Source organism: Ascaphus truei, chromosome 19 (assembly GCF_040206685.1).
Source record: "Ascaphus truei isolate aAscTru1 chromosome 19, aAscTru1.hap1, whole genome shotgun sequence".
Taxonomy (NCBI): domain Eukaryota; kingdom Metazoa; phylum Chordata; class Amphibia; order Anura; family Ascaphidae; genus Ascaphus; species Ascaphus truei.
Genome location: NC_134501.1, coordinates 286361 through 309800, shown reverse-complemented (window position 1 = coordinate 309800; position 23440 = coordinate 286361). Strand labels below are relative to the sequence as shown.

Here is a 23440-nt window from a genome sequence, read left to right as displayed (position 1 = left end):
ACAGATTGGTGATTACTTATCAGGGAGCTTCAGCTCCACATACCCATCTTGGTTGAGATCCAGACCACACCCCACAAGGTCCCTGTTTATTATAGAAATAACTATGCACCTTTACACACAAAAATCAGTTGTAGCAAGATGTGTCCAAAAATGTAAATACTCTCCCCACCGCGTGCAACAGTTATTCAGAGCCCAAAGCTTTACTTATTAAATGTTTTAATATATAAAAACATACAATTACAAATAAATGCAGAACAGCTTCATAAAATAAAAGGATAAAACATAAAATAGAAATCTCTAGGATTACCCCAATGTTATTGGTTTTCTCCCAGAGAAGTCACTGGTTCAGAATATGAAATCTCACGTAATTGGTCCCAAAACCCCTCTGAGCAAAGATTATGAAAATAAGATCTTAACAGACTTAAAACCACTTTCTTCCCCTGTAAACCACATAAACCAACCCCCTGTCGTAAATCAGCTGTGAGATTTACGGTTTTACGACAGAGGGAAAAAACCTATTACAAACGACATTTGAATCTTGTCTCAATATCTAAATGTACTCATAACTTTCCCTAACACTTACGCACATGAGTCACATCAATACAGTGTTACTGTCGTGTCTAGAAAGTTTACTAGGTTTGCAGAATAATCCATTTTGAATTTAATTGATGGATGGAATGAGTTCAGGGACTCGTGGAATTGTTTTAGGTTTCCTTCACCCCTGCACATATTATAAACAGCTCATCAATGTATCTGTAGTATTTGTAGGGTTTGTGGGGGCATGTAGTTAGGAATCTTTGTTCAAGATTTGCCATGAAAAGATTGGCATATTGCGGTGCCATCTTGGTACCCATTGCCGTACCCATTAGTTGTAGGTACATTTCCTTGTTGATGCTGAAGTAGGTGTGAGGATGTATTCTGTCAGTTAGGTAATTACATCAGCGCTGTATTTCTCATCCAAGTTTCCACCGGGGCTCCCCATCCACGTGTCTGTGGCCAGGCTAGAACACCCCTCTGTTTTCTCTTACACTCCAGTATATAGATAAATAGATATATAGTGGGGGTGTGAGAAGGGGGAAGGAAAGCGTGACAGGACTGTAAGAGGGGGGAATAGAGGAAGGAGGTATGAGTGGGGAGGGGGAGAGTGTAAGAGAAAACAGAGGGGGGGTTCTAGCCTAGCCACAGACACGTGGATGGGGAGCCCCGGTGGAAACTTTAGTCCTGGGCTCTGGGAAAGCTGTCCCTGGCTCTGATGGTGGCTGTCCCTTTTTCTTCTCTGTGATTTATAGGAAGAAATACCAAGTGTGAACCATGTTTGTATGGATGGCACTTGAAACATAGTGTATGTTGTACAATTAGCATATATGAAAGTAACCAACCAATCTCTAGGGTCTGTTTTCAAAGTAACCAATATTGTTTATAACCTCCCTTGCTCCTGGTATTGGTGTGTCTAATTACATTTGTATCATTGCAGCTCCTTCTGTAAATGGTGATTCTGACAATGTAACATTATAGTAACTGTAATCATCCTTGACCTAGAATATGTAAGCTTACTGTAGCTTGTGTTTGGTTATGTTTACAGTCCCAGCTACCCATATCCTCTGGTTTAGGTCCATTGAACCACCAAACTGCCGCACCCTTTGCTGTATTCTCAGACACTTGAGATACCTCTTCTCTTAAGTGTCCGATTCTGAGATGCCATTATACCATTGTGATACCAGGTAAATTCTTCCTGATATTCACAGTAGCATAATATCTTTGTTATCTCCCTCGTTCCATGTTACAGATAATGAGACATTTGTGGAATTCACTTTCCCAAACTTCCCCTCTTACCTGACCACTTAGAAACATTTAATTCGAGCATGTCCCATCAACCCTGGTACCTGTTATGGGCTGCTACTCTCTCTCCCCTTCTCTCTACCCCTCTCCTCTATTTATTTATTTATGTATCTAGCTACGGTATATAAAGCATCTTCAGCCTTTGTCGATCCACTGTTCGATGAACGCCTCCCCAGTGATCTTCCAGGTACTGCCTCGCTTCTCCATGTTGCTTCAACAATTTTTTTTTATTTCATCCTCCCATCTTATTTTTGGTCATCTTTTGATCTCACTTGGAATGCAGTGGAGTACATTTTCTCTGCAACGATAGTCATTTCATCTTGAGATATGTCTGGCTCACTGCCATTTTAATTTCTTTACCCTTGTTACACACTTGTTTGCTTCATTCTCCTATGGATTTCATTTGAACATTTGAAGGTTCCCACCAGATATATGTATACACTGTAGGGGTGTGTGTGTATATGTATGTATATATATATATCTATATATATATATATATATATAGATATATATATATAGATATATATATATATCTCCACACCCACTCATCAATGTTTGTAAAAAAAAAATGTACATGATATGTATATTTTTGGGGGTATTGTTGCTCTAAAAGATATACCTTTCTACGGAAATCTGCTTTTTCCCATGACAAATATGACTCCCTTTCATCTCAACTCCAAGCTTTAAATTAATTGTATTTGCTTTTAAAGACTAGTTTCATTGCGAAAGGCACTTTCGGAAATGAGAGGATTGAGTACTGCTGACATTTATGCTGAAGTGACACAACTATCTCAGCTTCTCAAAGCAAAGCCCTCGGAAGTAATAAGTCAACCTGAAAAAGATTGCATTGCCTTCTGATAAAGCACTTCATCAAGTGTAGCAATCCATGGAATCCTATTGCAAATAAATAGGTTCAAAAGAGAGTGACGAAAATGTATTTTGAGACCATTTTCCAGTCTTAAAAGTACTTTTGAAAGTCTTATTTTTGAACTTGCCATAATAGAATGATTATCTTGCCCCTTAACACATTCACAGAATTACTGTTTTCTACAGTAACTGTTATGTATGGAAAATACATTATTTTATTGGAGTTTATTTTCAACTATTTGTTTCTAAAACATTTTGTCACTTTTTTACATGCCATAACTTATTTAATATGTGGTTGAAACCTATCCCAGTTTCAAATTGCAAGGCCAGTATAACCAGCCTCACACTGAGACCCAAAAGGTCAAAACCGCTGTCTCCGATTATGTTTACTGGCTATGCAGTTATTTAACCCAGGTTGTGCTGCAAAGCTGTGTAATATGGCAGGCATAAGTTTACAGGGTCCCATGTTAAAATGGATTAGAAGCAAAAGGTGAAACTGTGTGCTCATTTGCATGTTATTTCACAGGATCCCTGGCTGCAGTGGAAGCACTGTATGCCAAGAGATAATGGTGAAAAGCAGGGTTGCTGTTTCCTCAACATTGCAGATTATATGGTGCTAGCACTGACCACGCATGTGTCGGATGTAACGTAAGTGAACCGGGTGTGATGAATTTTGGACAAACGGCTTGTAGATTTTAGAATTTAATAGTGTATAAAGCAGAAATCCACTCTTACTGGTGTTTAATCCTTTGTTGTTTTATAAGATGGGAATCAGGATTTTTTTTTTCCATGCCATTTTCAGTTCTGAAGACCCCTTGGTTCCTGAGTTATCTCCCGTGAAGTTAGCAGGACGTCTGCCTCTTCAGGTTTAACAAAATGGCAATTTAAGTCACACGTCACTGAAGTCATAGGAAGCCAGAGCATCATCCGTTGCAGCATTCCTATGGGATAGTTATTTAAAACCCTTTCAGAAGCATGGAAGTGATACCAATAAATTCATTGCTATGTATCTCAAGAGCCGAGGGGTCCCCTGAATTGAAATGGACGCAACCCAGATACAGAGGACCCACCAGTTTCCACGCTGGAAAAGGGATATGCAGGTTTGCTGCTTTGTTTTTACATAGACTTGAAGCAGACCATCTCCAGAAGCAGAATCGTGTTAATTTTAGCTCTGTGAACCCCCTGCTTCCCGAGATACTTCCTCGGAAGGGGATGCCGGTATCTCTGCGCCAATAGGAAGCCACGATGGATGATATCACGGCTTTCAATTGGTCACAGGACGCGGGACATTTAAGCCACCCTTATGTTACCCCAACTAGCCTTAACAGAGCTGCAGATACTGGCACCCTGTACGGAGGTAAATATCTCGGAAGGCAGGGGGTGCCCGGAGCTGAAATTAACGTGATTCAGCTCCGAAGACACCCTCCTTCAAACCTATTTCAATGAAAAAGTGAAGAAATGTAAAAGACTGGAATAAACAAAAACTGATGATGGTAGAGTGAGGACGAAGATGCTTTTGATGAAAATGGCAAAATCAGACCGCTGTACCAGAGAAACGTTCCCAAAGAGCATTTCATTCATGTATAATATGACCGGTGGGAAAAAGTTTCCTGGAGAGCTTGACGGACAGACGTGAAATATATATACAGCCCTGATACACATTCCTCATTGTTAAGCGTTCTACATTGAAATATGTCAACATTCTGAATTTCGTATAATCGCTGATTTATATAAAATTACTGTGCAGCGAAAGGTTTCCAGTGAAAACAAAATGGAGCAGCGTTCTGGATCACCAAACCATAAACATACATTTTCGTACGTGTTCTAGTTTTACGTAAGATCCATAACATTATCCTTAATAATGTATTTGTTGTAATGAATATTGATCCACCTTGTTCTCTTTATCCACAGTGTCAAGATGTATAATGCTATGCAACTTTTAGGCTTAAATTCTGTGTCAACTCGATGCCATGATGGGACATTTTGGAATGTTCTCTCAGCTTCCAGATAATGACACAGGTCACATCTGTTTAAAAAAAAATGAATAAGTAGAACAGCAGGGGGAAAAAATTGTAAGATCCTTTGAGGAGTAACTTTTTGACTTGGTTGTATCCTTGTCATAAGCTACTATTACGATGCAATTAACCTTTTTGCTCCCAGTTGTGCCAGCCAGACCGTAAAAAGACCAAACCAACACGAACAAAAGAGGTCTACATTAAAACATTATTCAAATGAACAGATGGATTAAAATTTCCATTAAAAGCATCAGGATATAGCAGTAAACACCTTGAAGTGTTGCAAACTGCATTGTTGCATCAAATACAGGTGCAAAATGAACCATTTTGTTATTTTGCTTTACTGTATCAGAGTGCTTTGTCGTGGTCATTTATATCTGGCAAACGCCAGCTACAGGGCTACATCTTTAATGTGAAACGCGTGTGATGGGATTTGGAGATGGGTAGAATAATAAGAGAAAACACTTTGCAGAACCTCGTCCTACACAGGCTGTCTGACCACAAACAAAGATTAGATAGATCAGATAAACATTCCAAAGTTTCCAGTTACCATGGCATACATAACAATGGGCTTTATCACCACTTGTTTGTTTTGGTCCTACATTGTGCTGCACCTTCAATGAGCCTGATTCCATAGAGTGGGTGTCAATGTGTCCTATTCTCTGATGCTGCTTTTCCATTTCAACGCCATTTAGCTTTTGGATGCAAATGGCATCAATATCCAATGCACCGGTGCTCTTTTCCACTACAAAAGCAGGCTTTGCTGCAGAGATCTCTTCCATGGCCTGCTTTTGTAGCACATGGGAAAGGAAGCCGGAGCACAGACCTATAAGATACTTAAGGGATTTATGCTGCTAAAACAAGATGTTTCCTAATAGTAGAAGAATACACGCTCACTTACCTTTTTACTCTCATCATGTAGCCATTGTTCTAGCAATCACCAATAATTGGTACTTGCTTTTCATTTTTATTTGCCAAGTTCTCTCTTTTCCATCTTATTCAACTTTCTAATAATGCACCAAAAGTAGTGTTTGTAAGATCTCCAAAATCATTCAAATATTCACTGTTTGCTAGTCTCTCTATACACGTCTTATATCTGTTTTATTTTTTAGTAGGAATGTCTCTGTTTTAACTTCATATTTAGAATGCAGCGCAGTATCTTTGCTACCTTTATAAATAAATATAAAGCATGACTGTACTGTTTTAATATTCAGCATTAGATATATATAGAAACAAAAATAGAAACAAAATATCCCACGTAAAGCACTCTGGTGTAAACAAGTATAACAAATTTATTAAAGACACATCACATACAAACATAATAAAATCACTCTCTCACACCTCACAAAGTATGGAAAAACAGACACATGCAACCTGTAATAATAGTGGGAACCGAAGCTAAAGCCCGAAATTTATAAGCAAAATAATAATCAAATGACACATAATATCAGAATGGTCAGGCTCAAATAAAGCCTCCCTTCTGTAGACCGGCCGGTCAACAAGGAAAAAGCTGCTCAATTGAGAATGCTGATACCAAGACCTAGCTAAGGCAAAGACCCATGACAACAAATCCTGCTACAGTATGAATATGCGCACATAAGCTGTTGCTATACAGTTGAAAATAACAGCACTAAGAAAACACTAAGAAAAAACACTAAGAAAAATATAATGTACTAAGATAAAAGTCAATTAATATCTAATAGAGTATTGTGCTCTTTCTTGTTCATTAATTGATCCACCCTCCGTAAGCCACATTTATATTGTATTAACTAAATATATAACTCTTCTGTTTACTAATAGATATATTGGGGTATTTAGGATGTCTTGAGATATACCCTTGTAGTATGTTTAATTAAAACAAATAAGGACATTGATTACAAAATAACTTTTGTTGTATAAGAATAATAACTTTTCGTTTAACATATGAAATGCCCAACTGTTGCTAAATATCATTTATATTGAGGTGTTGGCAACTACAGTATACTCTCTCGATATCCTAAGGTATACCCTTGTAGTCCGTATAATAACTAAAAATATAGACAAGGACATCAACTACATGTTTGTTTTAATTATTTTTATTTATTTTTTAGTACAACTGGTATTCATCAGTATTTTATATACATTTCTATGTGCTGGCAAGTATTCAGTGATGTGGATGCAAAATTAGGTGTTCACATGTGTACTTAATCTGTTCCACCTAAAATTTAGATTGCCAACACACTGTTTTTTGCCTTTCAACTAATCAAGCTAATTGGACTTGGGGGGTATATAATATGAGACACCACACACCCAGAGTCCATCCCCTGAAGAAGTCTGTTAATCAGATGAAACGCGTAGGGAAGGTGTGCAGTGGACTTTTTAACGCTTGCAATTGAACTGCTGAGTATCTATACCGGTCCGGTATTAAGAACGGTTCCCGTGACGTCATCCGCTGGTCCGCGACTTCAACCGTCCCCGGTGGGAACTAAAAAGCAACTGGTTGGTGTGCACCGGGGGAGAGACCATCGTGGAGTGCCTGATTCGTCAGTTCCTGCAGGCAGTGAACAACGGAGGCAGCAATCTGTTCCAGTGGAGCCACGGAGGGACTTCAACAGCAAAGCAGCGTTTCCTGGTCCTAGGAGCATGAGTATTACTCATACAATGCTTTTAATTGTTTTATGTTTGTGAGTTCATTTTTATTGAGATTTTTGGGAATTAAATATATCGATTTTTGCACAGTAATGCACTAGGATTTGGCGCTTTTTTTTTTTTTTCTTATATTTTTATATATATATATATATATATATATATATATATTTCTACTATATATTTGTGAAAGTGACCTATGTGTCCGTGTCTGTATGTGTCTCCCCGTGTCCCTAGCAGCAATCCCATTGGACCTTGGCCCGCCCGCCCCCGCACACCTCTCATTGGCCTGAGGCGGAGTGACGGGCCAAAGGTCAAACACACACACACACACACACACACACACACACGATATAGTCACAAATATATATATATATACACACACATACATGATATAGTTATACACACACACCCTCGCCCATCCACCCTCTCACCCCTCCCGCCCTCCTCAACGGCTGCCCGGCCTTGACCCCACCCCCCGCCCTCCCGCCCTTCCCGGCGGCTGGCCCGCAAAAACGGAACCACCCCCTATCACCACTCCGCGGGACCTCACAAACAGCACCCTCTCTCCCGGTGCTCCCTCCCGCAGACCGCTCCACCCCCCCCTCCCCCCCAGAGCACGCTCGCACCTTCAGGCCTAGAGGCTGCGCCCCCAGCTCACCATCCCCGGGAGCGCTGCTCCGGCTCTCTCAGTCGGGAGCTGTACAGGCCGGCTGCCCACACCACCTCCTCACCTGAGTGTGTCAGCTCCGCATCGCCGGGGGAAACGGAGACCGCCGAGGAACCCGAGGAGGAGGAGGAGCGCGGCCCGGTGCGAGGTAAGTAACCGCAGGGGAAGGGATCTTTCACCCGGGCCAGGTCCTTCACCCCCCCCCCCCGGCCCAGTGCTTCACCCGGCCCGGCCCTTCACCCGGGCCCGGCCCTTCACCCCCCCCGGCCCGGCCCTTCACCCAGCCCTTAACCCCCCCCCCCCCCGGCCGGCCCTTCCTCCCCCCACGGCCATGCCCTTCACCCCCCCCCCCAGCCATGCCCTTCACCCCCCCCCCCCCGGCCATGCCCTTCACCCCCCCCCCCGGCCATGCCCTTCATCCCCCCCCCCACGGCCATGCCCTTCACCCCCCCCCAGCCATGCCCTTCACCCCCCCCCCGGCCATGCCCTTCACCCCCCCCCCGGCCATGCCCTTCACCCCCCCCCCGGCCATGCCCTTCACCCCCCCCCCCAGCCATGCCCTTCACCCCCCCTGGCCATGCCCTTCACCCCCCCCGGCCATGCCTTTCACCCCCCCCCCCGGCCGTGCCCTTCACCCCCCCTGACCTTCGCCCCCCCCCTCCCTGCCCTTCGCCCCCCCCCTTTCTGCCCTTTGCCCCCCCCCTCCCTGCCCTTTGCCCCCCCCCTCCCTGCCCTTTGCCCCCCCCCTCCCTTCCCTTCGCCCTGCCCTTCGCCCCCCCCTCCCTTCCCTTTGCCCCCCCTCCCTGCCCCCTCGCCCCCCTCCCTGCCCTTTGCCCCCTCGCCCCCCTCCCTGCCCTTTGCCCCCTCGCCCCCCTCCCTGCCCTTTGCCCCCTCGCCCCCCTCCCTGCCCTTTGCCCCCTCGCCCCCCTCTCTGCCCTTTGCCCCCTCGCACCCTCCCTGCCCTTTGCCCCCTCGCACCCCTCCCTGCCCTTTGCCCCCTCGCACCCCTCCCTGCCCTTCGCCCCTTCGCCCCCCTCCCTGCCCTTCGCCCCCCTCCCTGCCCTTCGCCCCCCTCACTGCCCTTCGCCCCCCTCCCTGCCCTTCGCCCCCCTCCCTGCCTTTCCCCTCCTCTCCACGCCCCCCGCCCCAGCAATCACGGGCAACGCCGGGTTTATCAGCTAGTATATATATATATACAGCTGCTCTATTGCTTCCGATACTCACCAGCCCTCTCATCCCCTGTACCCAATGTAAATTTACCCTGCCTATAAATTGTAAGCGCCTTGAGGCAGGGCCTCTTCTCACACATTGAATGTCTAGCCTACCTCTTCCAACACCAATTTAATCCTGTCTATAAATGTCATTGCCCACAAGAGCTTACAATGCAAGTAATAATAATAATAATAATAATAATAATAATAACAACAAATAACAATGTCCTTGCAATAGAATGCAACTATAATATTACTATTTTTAATATATTACATATTCAAACAAAAAGGGTAACTTGGTGCAATATATATATGTAATATATTAAAAAAAGTAATATTATAGTTGCATTCTATTGCAAGGACATTGTTGTTTGTTGTTATTATTATTATTATTATTATTGCATTGTAAGCTCTTGTGGGCAATGACATTTATAGACAGGATTAAATTGGTGTTGGAAGAGGTAGGCTAGACATTCAATGTGTTAGAAGAGGCCCTGCCTCAAGGCGCTTACAATTTATAGGCAGGGTAAATTTACATTGGGTACAGGGGATGAGAGGGCTGGTGAGTATCGGAAGCAATAGAGCAGCTGTTACATTACCAAACGGCTGCCCTTTTGGCGGATGCCTTTGGGGCAACTCAGGTGTCATGTCTCAGCGATTCTTTGTGAAAATGAAAAAAGCAGCATGACAACACAATCAGACATGCACGGGGGAGGGGCTGATGGACTCCAGGGGGTCTGAAGGGGCTCTTGTCCTCATGCTGTTAACCCCTTCTTCACTGAACCTGTCTTTCTTTGGGAGATGCCTTTGGGGTGACTCAAGTGTTATATCCTAGAGATACCTGGTGGAAATGAAGCGTTTTTTCCCATTATGTGTTATATTATGTCATGTGTTTTACTGCTGTGAAGCACTATGTACATGATTGGCACTATATAAATAAAGATATACCTACAATATATTTTATTAAAACGAAATAAGAACTTGTGAAATATCACTGAGCCAATTCATTGGACAATACTTTCAAGCCATTATCTTATATTTAAACAAATATTCAATTCATCAAACAAAAACCCTGGCTAATCACTTTAAGTTACAATATTTTTATATTTCTCTAATTTGAAACAATACTGTTCTGCGTAAGTTGCACACACCCACTTTGAATTCAGTGTGTTTACTTCTTCATTTTCCTCATTACTTAAAATGAGTGCTGTAACCAAGCACATTATTCTTTAATAAAGTGTATAAATTATCTTGCCTATTTTGTGTCTGCTGCAGAAAATATGCTGTGACAGTAACAAAGAAATCTATTTGTTCCCTAACTCCTGGTTATGCATCATTCAAAAGAGCAGTGACAGTCAAGCCCCCATGGTCTTTGTAAGATTTATAGCATTCGGTTTCACAGCATTGCATTAATCCGTCTGCACAGTGAAATTGATTAGCAGGCTGAAGCAGAGAGCACTACAGCCTGCTGGTGTTGTTCAATTTAATGAACTACATTGAGATTGTTAAATGCTATCATTTTTTCTCAACTCAGCCTTGGCTGACCATTATGTTGGAGAAATAAGAATAAATACTTGAAAATTTAAGTCACATTGGAGAAAAAAAATCAACTTAATTTAAAGAAGTAAAAATCTATGGGGAACACAGAACTAAAAATATCAATGTTCGCGGATAATATTCTCCTTTTCGTAACCATACCTGATGAATCAATACCCAAAATACTAGATCAATAACAAAGTTCGGTACTTTTGCTGGATTCAAAACTAATGTAACAAAAGCAGAATTAATATAGATATTAAAACCTGAACACCCTAACAGAATAAATAAGATCCCACTCAAAATTACAAGCAATCCAATCAGATATCTGGGGATAATGTTGGAATCTGATCTGACAAAATTATATCAAAATAGCATCAAACCCATAATAAAAAAAATATTAGAAGAACTGAGGTCCTGGATGGTGTTCTCCTTACCTTTTTTTGGCAGGGGTTGGGTTATCAAAATTATTTAATTTGCCAGATTACGCTACCCAATGCAGACACTACCATTATTGATTAGACATTACGATAGAACGTCACAAATAAATGGGTAGATTTTTTTTGGAATAATAGTAAAAGCAAAATAGCACTGAAAACATTACAAATGACTAAGGAGATGGGAGGAATACATATTCCTAATATAAGAGATTATAATCTTGCTTGTTTAATAAAATATGTTGGGGACTGGATCATGGGTAAAGTTGGTTACTCCTCACCAGAGCTAGAATCGCTATTTACCAAACAATTCTCACTAAAGCATCTGATACATCGAGAGTGGAGTGTTATACCCACAGAACTTAAAACAAACGTTCTCATACGAGACACTATCGTAACCTGGAGGGTAGTGAGGACAAAATATGGCCTGTCCTATCCTGCATCAAGATACTTACCAATACAGGGTTACTATAAATTCCCACCAGGAAACTGCCAAAAGTCATTCTGAATCTGGGGGAAAAAAGGAATTTGACGCCTTGATAATGTCATAAACAAGGAGAAACAGGATTGTACAGTATGACTATCTAAGAGATGAAAGAGAAATAAGATTTTCAAAACATACAAACATACTCATATCCAATTGATGGATTACTGCAAAAAATGTAAAGGTTTCAAAATACACCTCTTTTAAAATAATATATTTGACGAATTTTTCAATAAATATAACGAAACCAAATATTCTAGCAGAATTATAAAAATTAATCAGAGACTAAGAGATGGAGAAAAACAATAAAAATACTTGTAGATCAGGGGTGCGCAAACTGGGGGGCGTGAGATTCTCTGCAGGGGCCGCAGGTTTTACAGTTGACCTGTGTGCTTCCCGAAGGCATTTAAATTAAATGCATGGGGAGTAGTGAAGGCCTCTGTAAGCTTGGCTCAGGCGGCTTCTAGAGACGCGTTGTCGTGGTGTCCGAACGCCGGAGCCAAGGTAAGAGGAGGGGGGGGGGGGGAAGAGAGCCGGCAGGGGAAAAAGACTGCTCATAGAGCCTATATACAGTACCATTTGTTAGACAACAAAAGAATCTAGAGACCAATACTACCAAATGCCCTAAATGTGGGACTAAGGGGGCTGACCTTAAACATTGTTTCTGGGATTGTGATGCAATATCAGTGGTTTGGGGCCAGGTTTTACAATATATCACCGTAATAGCTCAAATTCACCCGATCACCAAGATATTTGCCAATATTGAATCCTGGATTACGAAGTTCAATTGTAATAGAAAAGCTATCCAGCCCACTGAAATAATTATACTAACAGCTAGGAAAGCCATTGTGACAAAATGGCTACATCCAGAGCCGCCAACACTAGAACTAGTAAGATCTCTCATTCTCAAAATAATCACCATACACAAAATAAAGCTGGAAATACTTTACCACCCAAGTTCATATCAGAAGATCACAATACCAAATGGAATTGGTTCCTTGAATCCATTCCAGACCCAAGAACAGGAATAACTAAGGGTTATATTAGACTAGCCCATACCAAAATTTGAGGACTACATTTTAAATCTGATACCCTGCACTTAAAGCTGAGATTTGAAGTTATAAGTTTAAAATGACATTGAATAACGGAAGTACAAATAGAAGGAAACACTGGGTACTCTCTGATAAGTGCAGTGTAGAAGTCACAGTGGAGAAATAGTGAAAATAGAATCAACTGAGTGATGGTAGTGAAAAATATATACATTTTTTGGTACTTTCCTGTTATCCGGAGCCATATTCAAAACAATTTATTTAATTAAAAACTTATTTATTATTTAATTAAAAACAAAGTAACAACTTATTTATTATTGAAAACAAAGCATTTTTGGAGGCCAAAAACCTTTAATTGCTTTCAACAGTAACTCAAAGACGTCTGCGTCTCCCACGTGCGGTCTTGAAATGAATTCGGTCAAATATGACTCTAAATGATGACGTGCTGTTCCTCGGTGTTGTTTGTTGCGCCACTGTGTATTAGGAGAAGGTGGGGAGGGCCAGTTACTGGGTTAGGGGGCAGTCCTCACTGTGTATTAGGAGGTGGCAGGGAGGGGCAGTTAATGGTGTTAGGGTGGCAGTTATCTCTGTATGAGGAGGTGGGGCGGGGCAGTTTTCTCTCTGTATTAGGAGGGAGGGGCAGTTATCTGTATTAGGAGGGTTTGAGGAGATGGGGACGGGCATTTTACTGGTTGGAGGGCATTAGGGGGAGTTGAGTTGAGTGGAGGGGGTGGTAGATTTAATATGGGTACTTTCCTGATAACAGGAATATGGCTCCGGATAACAGGAAAGTAACCATTCTTTTGTTTTTTTTTAATTAAAGTGTGATATGCTGCTCAACCACGTAGAATCATCCTTGTATCCTTGTAGAAGTCATGAGGTTAAATGTTTGAGGAACGCAGAATCATTTATGGAAATACAAAAACATAAACACAAATAGTGCAGGATTGTCCAAACTCAATCTTCTCATAAATTAAATATGTAGTGAACGGAGCTAGAACTCACATGGTCCCAGGAGGACAAAGGTATGTAAAGGTATCTCTGTGGGTTTCCCCCCGTCTGCCACGGTCAGCTCAGAGCCCCACAGCTGAAGTGGAAAAATTGTGCCGAATACTCACTCTGTTGTGAGCTGCCACACACTTTCCCTGGTTTAAATGTCAATTTGTTTTTACTTTATTATATCTTATAAATATTTATACAAAAATTCTCTCTGTACTGTGTCTGTGGTCTGAGAGGGGAGCTGAACACCCGCAAAGATCCCTTTACATACCTTTGTCCTCCTGGACCATGTGAGTTCTAGCTCCGTTCACTACATATTTCCTTTATGAGAAGATTGAGTTTGGACAATCCTGCACTATTTGTGTTTATCTTTTTGTATTTCCACAAATGATTCTGCGCTCCCCAAACACTTACCTCATGCATTGAATAACGGAACAATGAACCATATAGACCTCAAAGAATAAGAAGGTGAACAGCTATTAAATAATAAAAAAATTAGGACAAAGAAACATGCTATAAATTAATTAAGGGGAAAAATAGATGACTAAAACCTCGGATATAGTGGGTGCGCAAGCCTGTCGTACTGAGATCGCTCACAACGGAGAGGTGGGGCCGTGATGTTACGAGGCTGGTTCGCCCTCATTGGCTGACCATTCACGTGACCCAGCCGTCGCGCAATGTTAAATGGCGTTGTGTTGCCTTGGCAAACGGGATGTCACATGGCTTTATAATGGTAACGCGGTGCCACTGGGAGTCCTGTTGTCATAACAATGTCATGACAACATGAAACTGCAGGGCGTCACGGGACGTCTCAAAAATTAGAATGATGGAAGAAGCACACTTTAGAGCAGGTATATGCAAAATGTGACGCTTCATGACAGACGAGTCCTTTCCTCAGACCATACACCACCAGTCATGGGACGTCCCGTTGTCATGGCAACGCAACATTATTTGACGTCACAGAACCCTGCAGGAGGAGATGCCGCCGGAGAAAGTAAGAGAGTTACAGAGGCCCCTTGCACTCCCCTGGCAACCAGTTTAATTGTTGTGGGGGAGAGTGCGGGCCCTGTGTAACCGCGGGGCTCGGTGCACAGGCACCAACAGCCTCTCTCTCTTTTGTTAGGCCCAACAAGGCGACCCACCCTTCTTTGCCAAAAATATAATAGGGAATGTAAAATCTTTACACAAACACAACCATGGGCCTCATGCGCTTGTATCTGGTTAATGCAATACTCCTTTTATATTCAGTGTGTTTGTGTATCTCCTTCCATCCACTTACCTAACAGGTTTTTTTTTTACTACATACTTAGTACCAGAATAAACAGCGACACAGGAAGTAAATGGTCTACTTTACCAGATATCTGTAATCAAAAGATTTGGACATGGCGTTTTTCGGTCTTCGAACCAATAACATTTTGTCGGCAAAAACTTGCAGTGAAACAAGCCGTTTTGGGGCCTATTTCTTACCTGAATACCGACTCACTAGTTTGTAGTTACTGGTCTCGCCCCAACTTCAACATTTGTGAATGAGTATTTGATCAACCTGTCATCCAGTCTTCTGCAACTACACCTACAGTATTAATAATAACCAGTAACAAGCGTTTAGCATTCCTACCCATGGATGTATCCCATCTGCGTTTATTGCCTTGTACACTTTCAGTTTAGACATTTCTATCAGGACTTCACTTCCATCTCCATCCTAATTCCTCTGGATCCTTATTATTATTATTATTATTATTAACGCTAATTTGCAAAGCACCAACATATTCCGCAGCGGGGTACAGAGAGACCAATTGCATAAACAGAATGACATACAATTAAGGACAAACATGCACAAACACAGCAGGTACTGAGGGCCCTGTTCCTGAGAGCTTACAATCTAGAGGGAATGTATCTTCACTTTCTGCTGTAAAACTCATCAGAAACAAATGAAGATGTCCAATTTCCTCTGTGCGCCTCTCTTCTGTTAGTCATATTATTCCTCATTTAGATTTTTTTACTTGCATACCTAAAAATTAAAAGGCCTTGTTCCCTTTTTGCTTTCTAGTTTTGTCATCTGTTTGGGTCTATGCTGACCTACTTGCTCTCCTTGCCTCCTTCTACCTTACTGTATATTATATACTTATCTGTTGTCCTCCTGCTTATATCTCTTAAAAGCGGGCTTGTTATGCCAGCAAAAAAATTCCAAGCACTGCATAAACTCCAGCGGAAAAAGCCCCACATGTGTTTCATTTTTTTATTTTTTTTATAACTTGTATTTTATTGGTGTGTAAATACATGATATACATGAAAAACATATCCAATACATGGTAAACAGGGTAGCATATATTACATAATGATGTAGGTATATCATATTTAATGAGCCCACGCGGTTTTTCGACCCCTACTCCGCCGCGTAGGTAAAGGTCTTATTTTAGGTGATGTGTATCCATGGTAAAATAATATTTGTTACAAACAAGGAAAAATAAATAAATAATATATAATAAAAAAAAAAAGGGGTAGGAGGTAGGTTAGAGGGGGGTGGAAGGAGGAAAGGGAGCGTATAGGGTGAGGATGTAGTGGTTTCAGGAGTTTACTAAGACGGCTCATGCACTATAGAACCTCGTAGAAGATCGTGTGACAGTATAAGTAGTCAATAATGAGTGGGAATGGTGATCCAGCTGTAAGCTTAATTTCCACTCCACCCAAGGAGAACGCATCTATTACTATTATAGCCAAATTGCATCACGCTCTACCCCTGGGATGTCTGTCTGAGCTAGCCATGGGGCCCAAACTTTTAAGTAGTTGTCACCAGTATCATTAACTAGGCTTGTTAGCTTTTCCATCTGGCAAATATACCAAATACGGTTCCGAATCTTTGGGATAATTGGAATTTCGGGGCGTTTCCATAATGCTGCGATCTCGCACCGCGTGGCGATTGCAAAGTGTGCAATTAGTTTGTTGTTGACTTTTGATAGGCCCTTTAGAGGTCTGTTTAGGAGAAACAACCACGGGTCTGGGGTGATTGTGAGATCAAATATTCTCTGGATCCAATTTCTGATCTTTTCCCATATCGGGGATATCCGCGGGCAGGACCACAGCATATGTAACAGGTCAGCTGTTCCTCCGCATTGTTTAGGGCACAATGGAGAGGACCCTGGTATGAACTTAGATAATTTGAGTGGGGTGAGGTACCATCTCATGAGGACTTTATATGCGTTCTCCTTCAGTGTGGTGCACATCGAGCTTTTTGCAGCTCCTATAAATATAGTATTCCATGCCTCGTCCTCTAAGGACTCCCCAAGGTCTCTCTCCCATTGGGTACGAAATGAGGGCATTTGTTGTTTTGAAGTTGCAGGCTCGACTACCTCTCCGTATATTGTAGATATGAGTCCCTTTGTGTCGGTTTCTGCCCGACAGAGCTTTTCGAAATTCGTCAATGGGGGGTATGGGGCGAATTTATTATAAAATGCTCTGATCTGAAGGAATTTGTAGAATTCAGCATGGGGAATATCATTTTCTGATCTGAGTTGGTCAAATGATTTAATTTTTAGATCGAAGCCCTCCAGATCTTTGAGTCTATCATATCCTTTGTGTCTCCAGATTGAGTGATTATGACCAATAACACCCGGCGCAAATTTAGGATTGTTCCAAATAGGTGTCATCAACGAGTTGGTTGATGTGAGTGAGTTTTTCAGTTTTGATATTTCCCAGACAGATAAAGAGTTAGTCGTTGAGGTGAGTGGGAACAAAGTGTTTTTTCTTGACGATTTAGGTAGCCAAATCAAATTATTAAGCTCTAATGGGGAGCAAGCAGCAGTTTCTAGCTCTACCCATCTTTTTAATTTAGGGTCGGAATGCCATTGAATGATCTGGCTTAATTGAGCTGCTTTAAAATATGACAACAGGCAGGGTACCGCTAAGCCCCCTGCTAAAGTAGGTCTCTTCATGTTTAATTTATTTACTCTCGGTTTTTTACCTCCCCAGATAAAATTAGATATTTCAGACTGAAGTGAGAGTATATCCTTCAGTTTGAGTGGCACAGGCAATGTCTGGAAGAGGTATAGGATACGTGGAAGTAAATTCATCTTCACGCTGTGTATCCTTCCTATCCAAGAAATCTTCTTGGAGGACCATCTGATTAGGTCTTGTTTTAGAGTCCGAATTAGTTTGGGATAATTTGCTTTATAGATGTTTTTTGCATCTTTGGTGATATGAATCCCCAAATATTTGAGTGAATTCTTTTGCCAGTTAAAATTAAAATTCAATTTCAGTAGTTTCTCTATATGTCCGGGGAGATTGATATTCAGAGCCTCAGACTTGGATTGGTTTATCTTAAACCCAGAGACCTTAGAGAATTTATCCAAAAGGTCAAATAGATTAGGTAAGGATGTGAGGGGTTTTGAGATGATTAATAGGATATAATCTGCATACAGGGCCGCTTTGTGTGATTGGGAGTATGCGTTTAACCCTGAGATATCCGGATTTTCTCGAATACGTGCCGCCAGAGGTTCAATACATAGGGCAAACAGTAGGGGAGATAATGGGCACCCCTGTCTCGTGCCACTTTGGATAGGGAAAGGGTCTGAGGGGAAGCCCTGATGTATGACTCTGGCAGATGGGCCTGAGTACAGCGACATAATCGCTCCACTCACCCTATTTCCGAAGCCAAATGCCGTGAGCATCTCTCGTAGATAAAAATCCTCGGGAATAGGGGCTCCTGCTAAAATAGCGTTAAACATATGGAGCAGCTGTGGGGCAAGTGATTCAGAGAACTTCTTGTAATACAGCCACGAAAAGCCATCAGGACCTGGTGTTTCATTTTGATTCTGTGAGGCTGTATTTTAATACATTGTTATGATAAAGCAATGTTGGAGGAAGCTCTATAGTACGTTACAGCTGTGTGATTCATGTAATGATTCATTCCGTAAAACCCTTAATAACATTCATGGCAACGTGAAGTCACGGGACCCGCGGCATCATTTGACACCGAGGACAAGGAAGGAGGGGGGCACAAGCCGGTAAGGAGAGCAGGCAGGGGTGCCCAGGGGGGAAAAGTTTGCTCACCCCTACCTTACTGCATATTCAAAGCTGAATCATAGCACACCCTAGTCTGCCTAAACATGAAAGCCTTGCTAAATGATAGGCATGGTAACGGCTATCTATCCTTTATCATTTCTTTTGGAATTTAAGTCTGAATCATTGAATGGAAGAGCGTGTTAGAAAAGTATCCTTTATTACTTTCTACTACTATCTCAGTGTCTTGGCGCACAGAATACTCCTGGATTTTGTACATTCTGTGCATGGATTAAAAATAAAACCTTTGTTTACATGCTCCTGTTTCTTGTTTTTTAGGGACCCCTGGAAAATGATGTGATGGTCCACGTGGCACTGATAGCAGAAAGCCAACGGTAACAGTCTATACATACCCTTTTTAACCCCTTCTCTGCCAGAATACCATACAATGCGCTCCTTTTTTTCAAGATTGTTTTATTTTCTCACATTATTATTTTTTTAAGTTGGTTGTGAGCCACAACTATAAACATAGATATGTGTGTATATCTACTGACATATCTCCACGTCGCACTTCTAGGGGTTTATTTTCTAAAGTGCGAGGAGGTCTTAATGCACAGAAACGCCCATTCAAGTCAATGGGAATTTAGTGCTCGATCATCAGTAATGCACTTTAGATCATTGCTGCTGTGACATGCATAACATTGTTTTTGCATGCAAATGTACTTTGGTTTTGCATTTTTTTCTGTTTCTGTTTTTTTGTTAACCTAAAGTGCCCTCCTGAGGGCAAATCTAGCTTTACCACATCTGTGCTAAAGAGATCATATCCTCCTGGTGGGGATTGAGAGTAATCATTTGTCTGTTGGGTACAGGATGTGACGGTGCAGAACTTTGCAAACTTCGATAACATGACATTCTGAGAGTAGTGTGTGTTATTTGATCAGCTATAATGTTTGTTTTGCAGTTTGCAAGTTTTCCTAAATACATATGGTATCCAAACACAGACCCCACAACAGGTGGAACCTATTCAGATATGGCCACAACAGGAGCTTGTGAAGGTATGATGCTGCGTATGTATTTCAGCCTAGATAGATATTGTTTTATCATTCTTTGCATTATTGGTAGACAAGTTATTGTCTGAGGAAATTAAATAAAAAAGTGTTTGTTTTTGCTTTGGGAAACCAGCACTATGGAGAGTTAAATATTGCATTTTTCCTGTGATGAGCTTTTTTTTTTTTTTATCCAAGAAAATCGACTGGCCTAAAGACAAAAGGGCCTGCCACTTCAAAGTCTGGCGTCTTGCTTACTACTAGAGTTAGGTGTTGCCACCGAAGATGCAGCAAAACCTGAGAACCCAATTGTGAGCAGTCGCCTGTCATCAAATAATTGTAGATAGTAAGATGACGTATCAGGCTAATCAATGACATGGTGACGTCATTCGGAGGGCGTTCCCATTATCCACAAGCTCTTGGAGAGCAGTAGCAGGAGGGCTCAGCTGTCAGCTCTCCTGAGTGCTTCACAAGCACCTCCTGGTGTCGGGAGTTGTCCTGCAGCGGCCCCTCTACTTTTGAAATACAACAGATGTATGCATTGAAAGGAAATAGTATAAGAATGGAGGTAAAATGAAGCCTATGGATGTCAGGTTTTATACTTACCCACATTTTATATTACCAGCTACACACTATATGCACCACTTGACGCACCATCTAGCATAAGTGAGTTACCAAAACTGTGTTACACATGCACCTGCAAAGGTGTCGGATAGTGTTTGGTGATGAACCTTGGTATCATACATATAACAAAACCACTCTACCTCACATGTACAAATATTGGCTGACTACCAGTGCTCCTGAGTGATATACAAGCACCTATCTGGTGTCGGGAAGCACTTGGTACGAAACCTGAACACAGGATACAAAAGTACTGATGTTCATACACTTTACAGATACTTTTGGATATGTCGAGCCATTGCCTATACAGAGTGTGCTATATACCTTTACTACGTTTCCGCATCAAACTATTCTGGTTATAGGTAGACCTACAGGTGCGCCGACGAGTATTCTAAAACTTGCCTTAAACTTGCCTTGGAAAATCTGGGGCTATCACCAACAAGACCCAGGTACATGCTGGGTACATGCTGCAACATTTCAGTGACATTTCTGCAGAGACTATTGTCCCATCAGAATAACACAGCAGGGGTCCCTGGCAGTCCCATTCAGTTTGAATCTCCCAACTGTCAATTCCCAACTGCCACTCCCCACGGTTACAAGGGCGGGGCTTCAGGTCTCAGCCCCGGGTGGGCGGCACCTAGGCTTCAGGCCACCGCCCCAGTCACTCAAGGAAGCTGCTTATTACAGCAGGGCATAGATTTAACCCTAACACTGCCTGAACTGGTACCAGGGCTTATGTGAGGCAGGGCAGATTAGTACCCAAAGGGATACATGGCTACAATATATTGACTGTCCCTGTAAAATAAGTGGACCTAGACAGTTGAGGTACCTACCTAGAGCATCTTATCCTTAGCCAGCCGCAGTGGTTTCATATGGTGGCCATTTAAGTGTTTGTTAAGTTTATTGTTAGTCTGTCCATCCCCACTATATTTGATCTATTTTGTAATATCACAAGTATTTTTTTATTCATATACCCTCAATTTATTTAGAAGGGGAAAATCTGTGTTTTACAATAGGCTACTATTTTTGGTAGTCCATAGTACAATTATTTGATAACAGACACGTGCACACACTTGGGTTCTCAGGTTTTGCCCATCTTCGGTGGCAACACCTAAATCTATTTGGCTCTTATTCATTGTACCCTAGTGCACACCATTTATCTATTTGGCAGAGCGGGTGGAGCTTTTTTGGTCTTGCATACTACGCCAAGGTTTGATAAAGTTGAGTGGGTAGCAGACGGGCACATTTAATTTTAGTGTAGGTAAGCAAACTCTGTGTTTGAGATGGTGTTTAAAAAAAGTAGTGATACTATGATAATGGGGGAAGCATTCGTTTCTAAATAAAATTGACGTGCTACTGAAGTGCTACTCTATACCCCCAAGTATCATCACACTTCAGAAGTCAATAGTGAGCCCACTGAAAAGTTGAAACACGAAGGAACTCGGTAGCTGAGTGAGCAAGAAATTAGTGGAATGTTTATTGAATAGTACGTCTGGTAAATTGGGTAGATCACTAAGTAAATGGATGCTCTAATAATGCAGAGTAAGAATTCTCAATCTGGGGTCCCCAAAGACCGTGGTAAAGGTCCCTGAAAGGCCTTTTCTATTCACTTCAGTCAACTCGCTCGTAGAGCCGTGGATATTCTATGACTAACGAATGGTGTTCTGGGTCAAGTGTTGATGAAATGTTGACCATACACTTGTAGCATAGCCTCCGGCCGCTACTTATTTTTCTGGTCTCTACCAATGTAAGTCCTGTTAGGTGCAGGCAGTGGATGGGTTAATTCCTTCAGGAAGGCCTTGTGTGCTATTGCGGCCTTGGATAAAATTGATGTACGCAGGCCGGTCCTAGCAACAGCCAGACAGTGTCAGCCTGAGGGGTGGATACTGGTTGGGTCACATGCTGGATGTGATGGCCTGTCAGTATCCAGACCTGCTCTGTTATGGGGCAGGGTTACAAGCACAACCAAAGGGTATAAATACTGGCACTTTCCCAAAAGTGGGTGCGTCTCTTCCCCCCTCCCCCCGTGGAGTGAGTACCAGCTACCCATGGTCTCATTAGTAGGCCTCAGAAGGGGCACCATGCAGAAGGCCTGGTATGGGCCTCAAGCCCTATCAGTAATACCTTCACTAGGGGAAGCAAGGAAAAGTGATGTACCTGCTGAAAGATCCTGAACATGCAATAAATACAATGGAAACATCTATCAGAGTGATTCACTGTCTTGGGCTAAAGAAAGGTGTCAGTCTGGGCTATCCTTCTATCCAGAGGATCCATGCTGACTGGAGGCGCTGCAACCAATGAACAAAGGTACCCTGTACACCTGTCCTGATGATTTCCCACACCACCGCGGAAGTGCTCAGCCCTCCTGTTACCTCACAGGTACGCACCACAGTACAAATGGAGCAGCAGACCTAATCTCATTTAGGGTAGGGGTAAAGGGGCTACACACTTATAAGAAATTATTTAGAAGACACAGAATAGTGTACTGGTTTTGTGATCCTCAAAATCATTATTAACAGGTGAAGTACAGTAGTCTATGAAAAAAAAGTTTGAGTGTTCTAGATCACGGCAGAGTTAAGTTGGCCCTGTAGGAGATGGAGCTTAGTTCAATGTTCTAAAGATCTTTTTTCACTGAAAAAAAATAAAATAATTTAAGAGGCGAACTATCTTCAAGAATACATACAGTATCCAATAAAGAAAAAGAAAAGACTTCACATATTCACAAGGGAAAATAACGTGCATATCGATTCATTATGTAGCCATGTGTGTCCTCTCTCCATTGATCTAAGTACATATATTTCTTTATCCATCTGTTTGACTATATATTCAAGTGCCTGCATGTAAAGTTAGGAATAGACCATAAAAACGAAGTATGTATATCGTTGTTTTGTATGTGACTGATTACAATTGGCACACAGGCAAATTAAAATGCAAGGTGCTACATAAACAATAAGATCATTAGACATTGAATTCAACATCCTGTAAGAAGCGGGAATCCTGGTCTCAGGAGCTTGCATTTGAAGCATTATATTTTGTGAGGGGAAAT

General features: G+C 41.9%; 1 protein-coding gene across 1 annotated transcript in view; it reads left to right on the top strand.

Moving 5' to 3' along the window:
• Nucleotides 1-23440, top strand: part of PHKB (phosphorylase kinase regulatory subunit beta) — a 420515-nt gene that overhangs the window by 251699 nt on the left and 145376 nt on the right. Inside the window, exons 17-18 of the mRNA XM_075577209.1 lie at nucleotides 19067-19122; nucleotides 19689-19782. Coding sequence (XP_075433324.1) covers nucleotides 19067-19122; nucleotides 19689-19782 — 150 coding nt within the window. The remainder of the gene's footprint in view (nucleotides 1-19066; nucleotides 19123-19688; nucleotides 19783-23440) is intronic.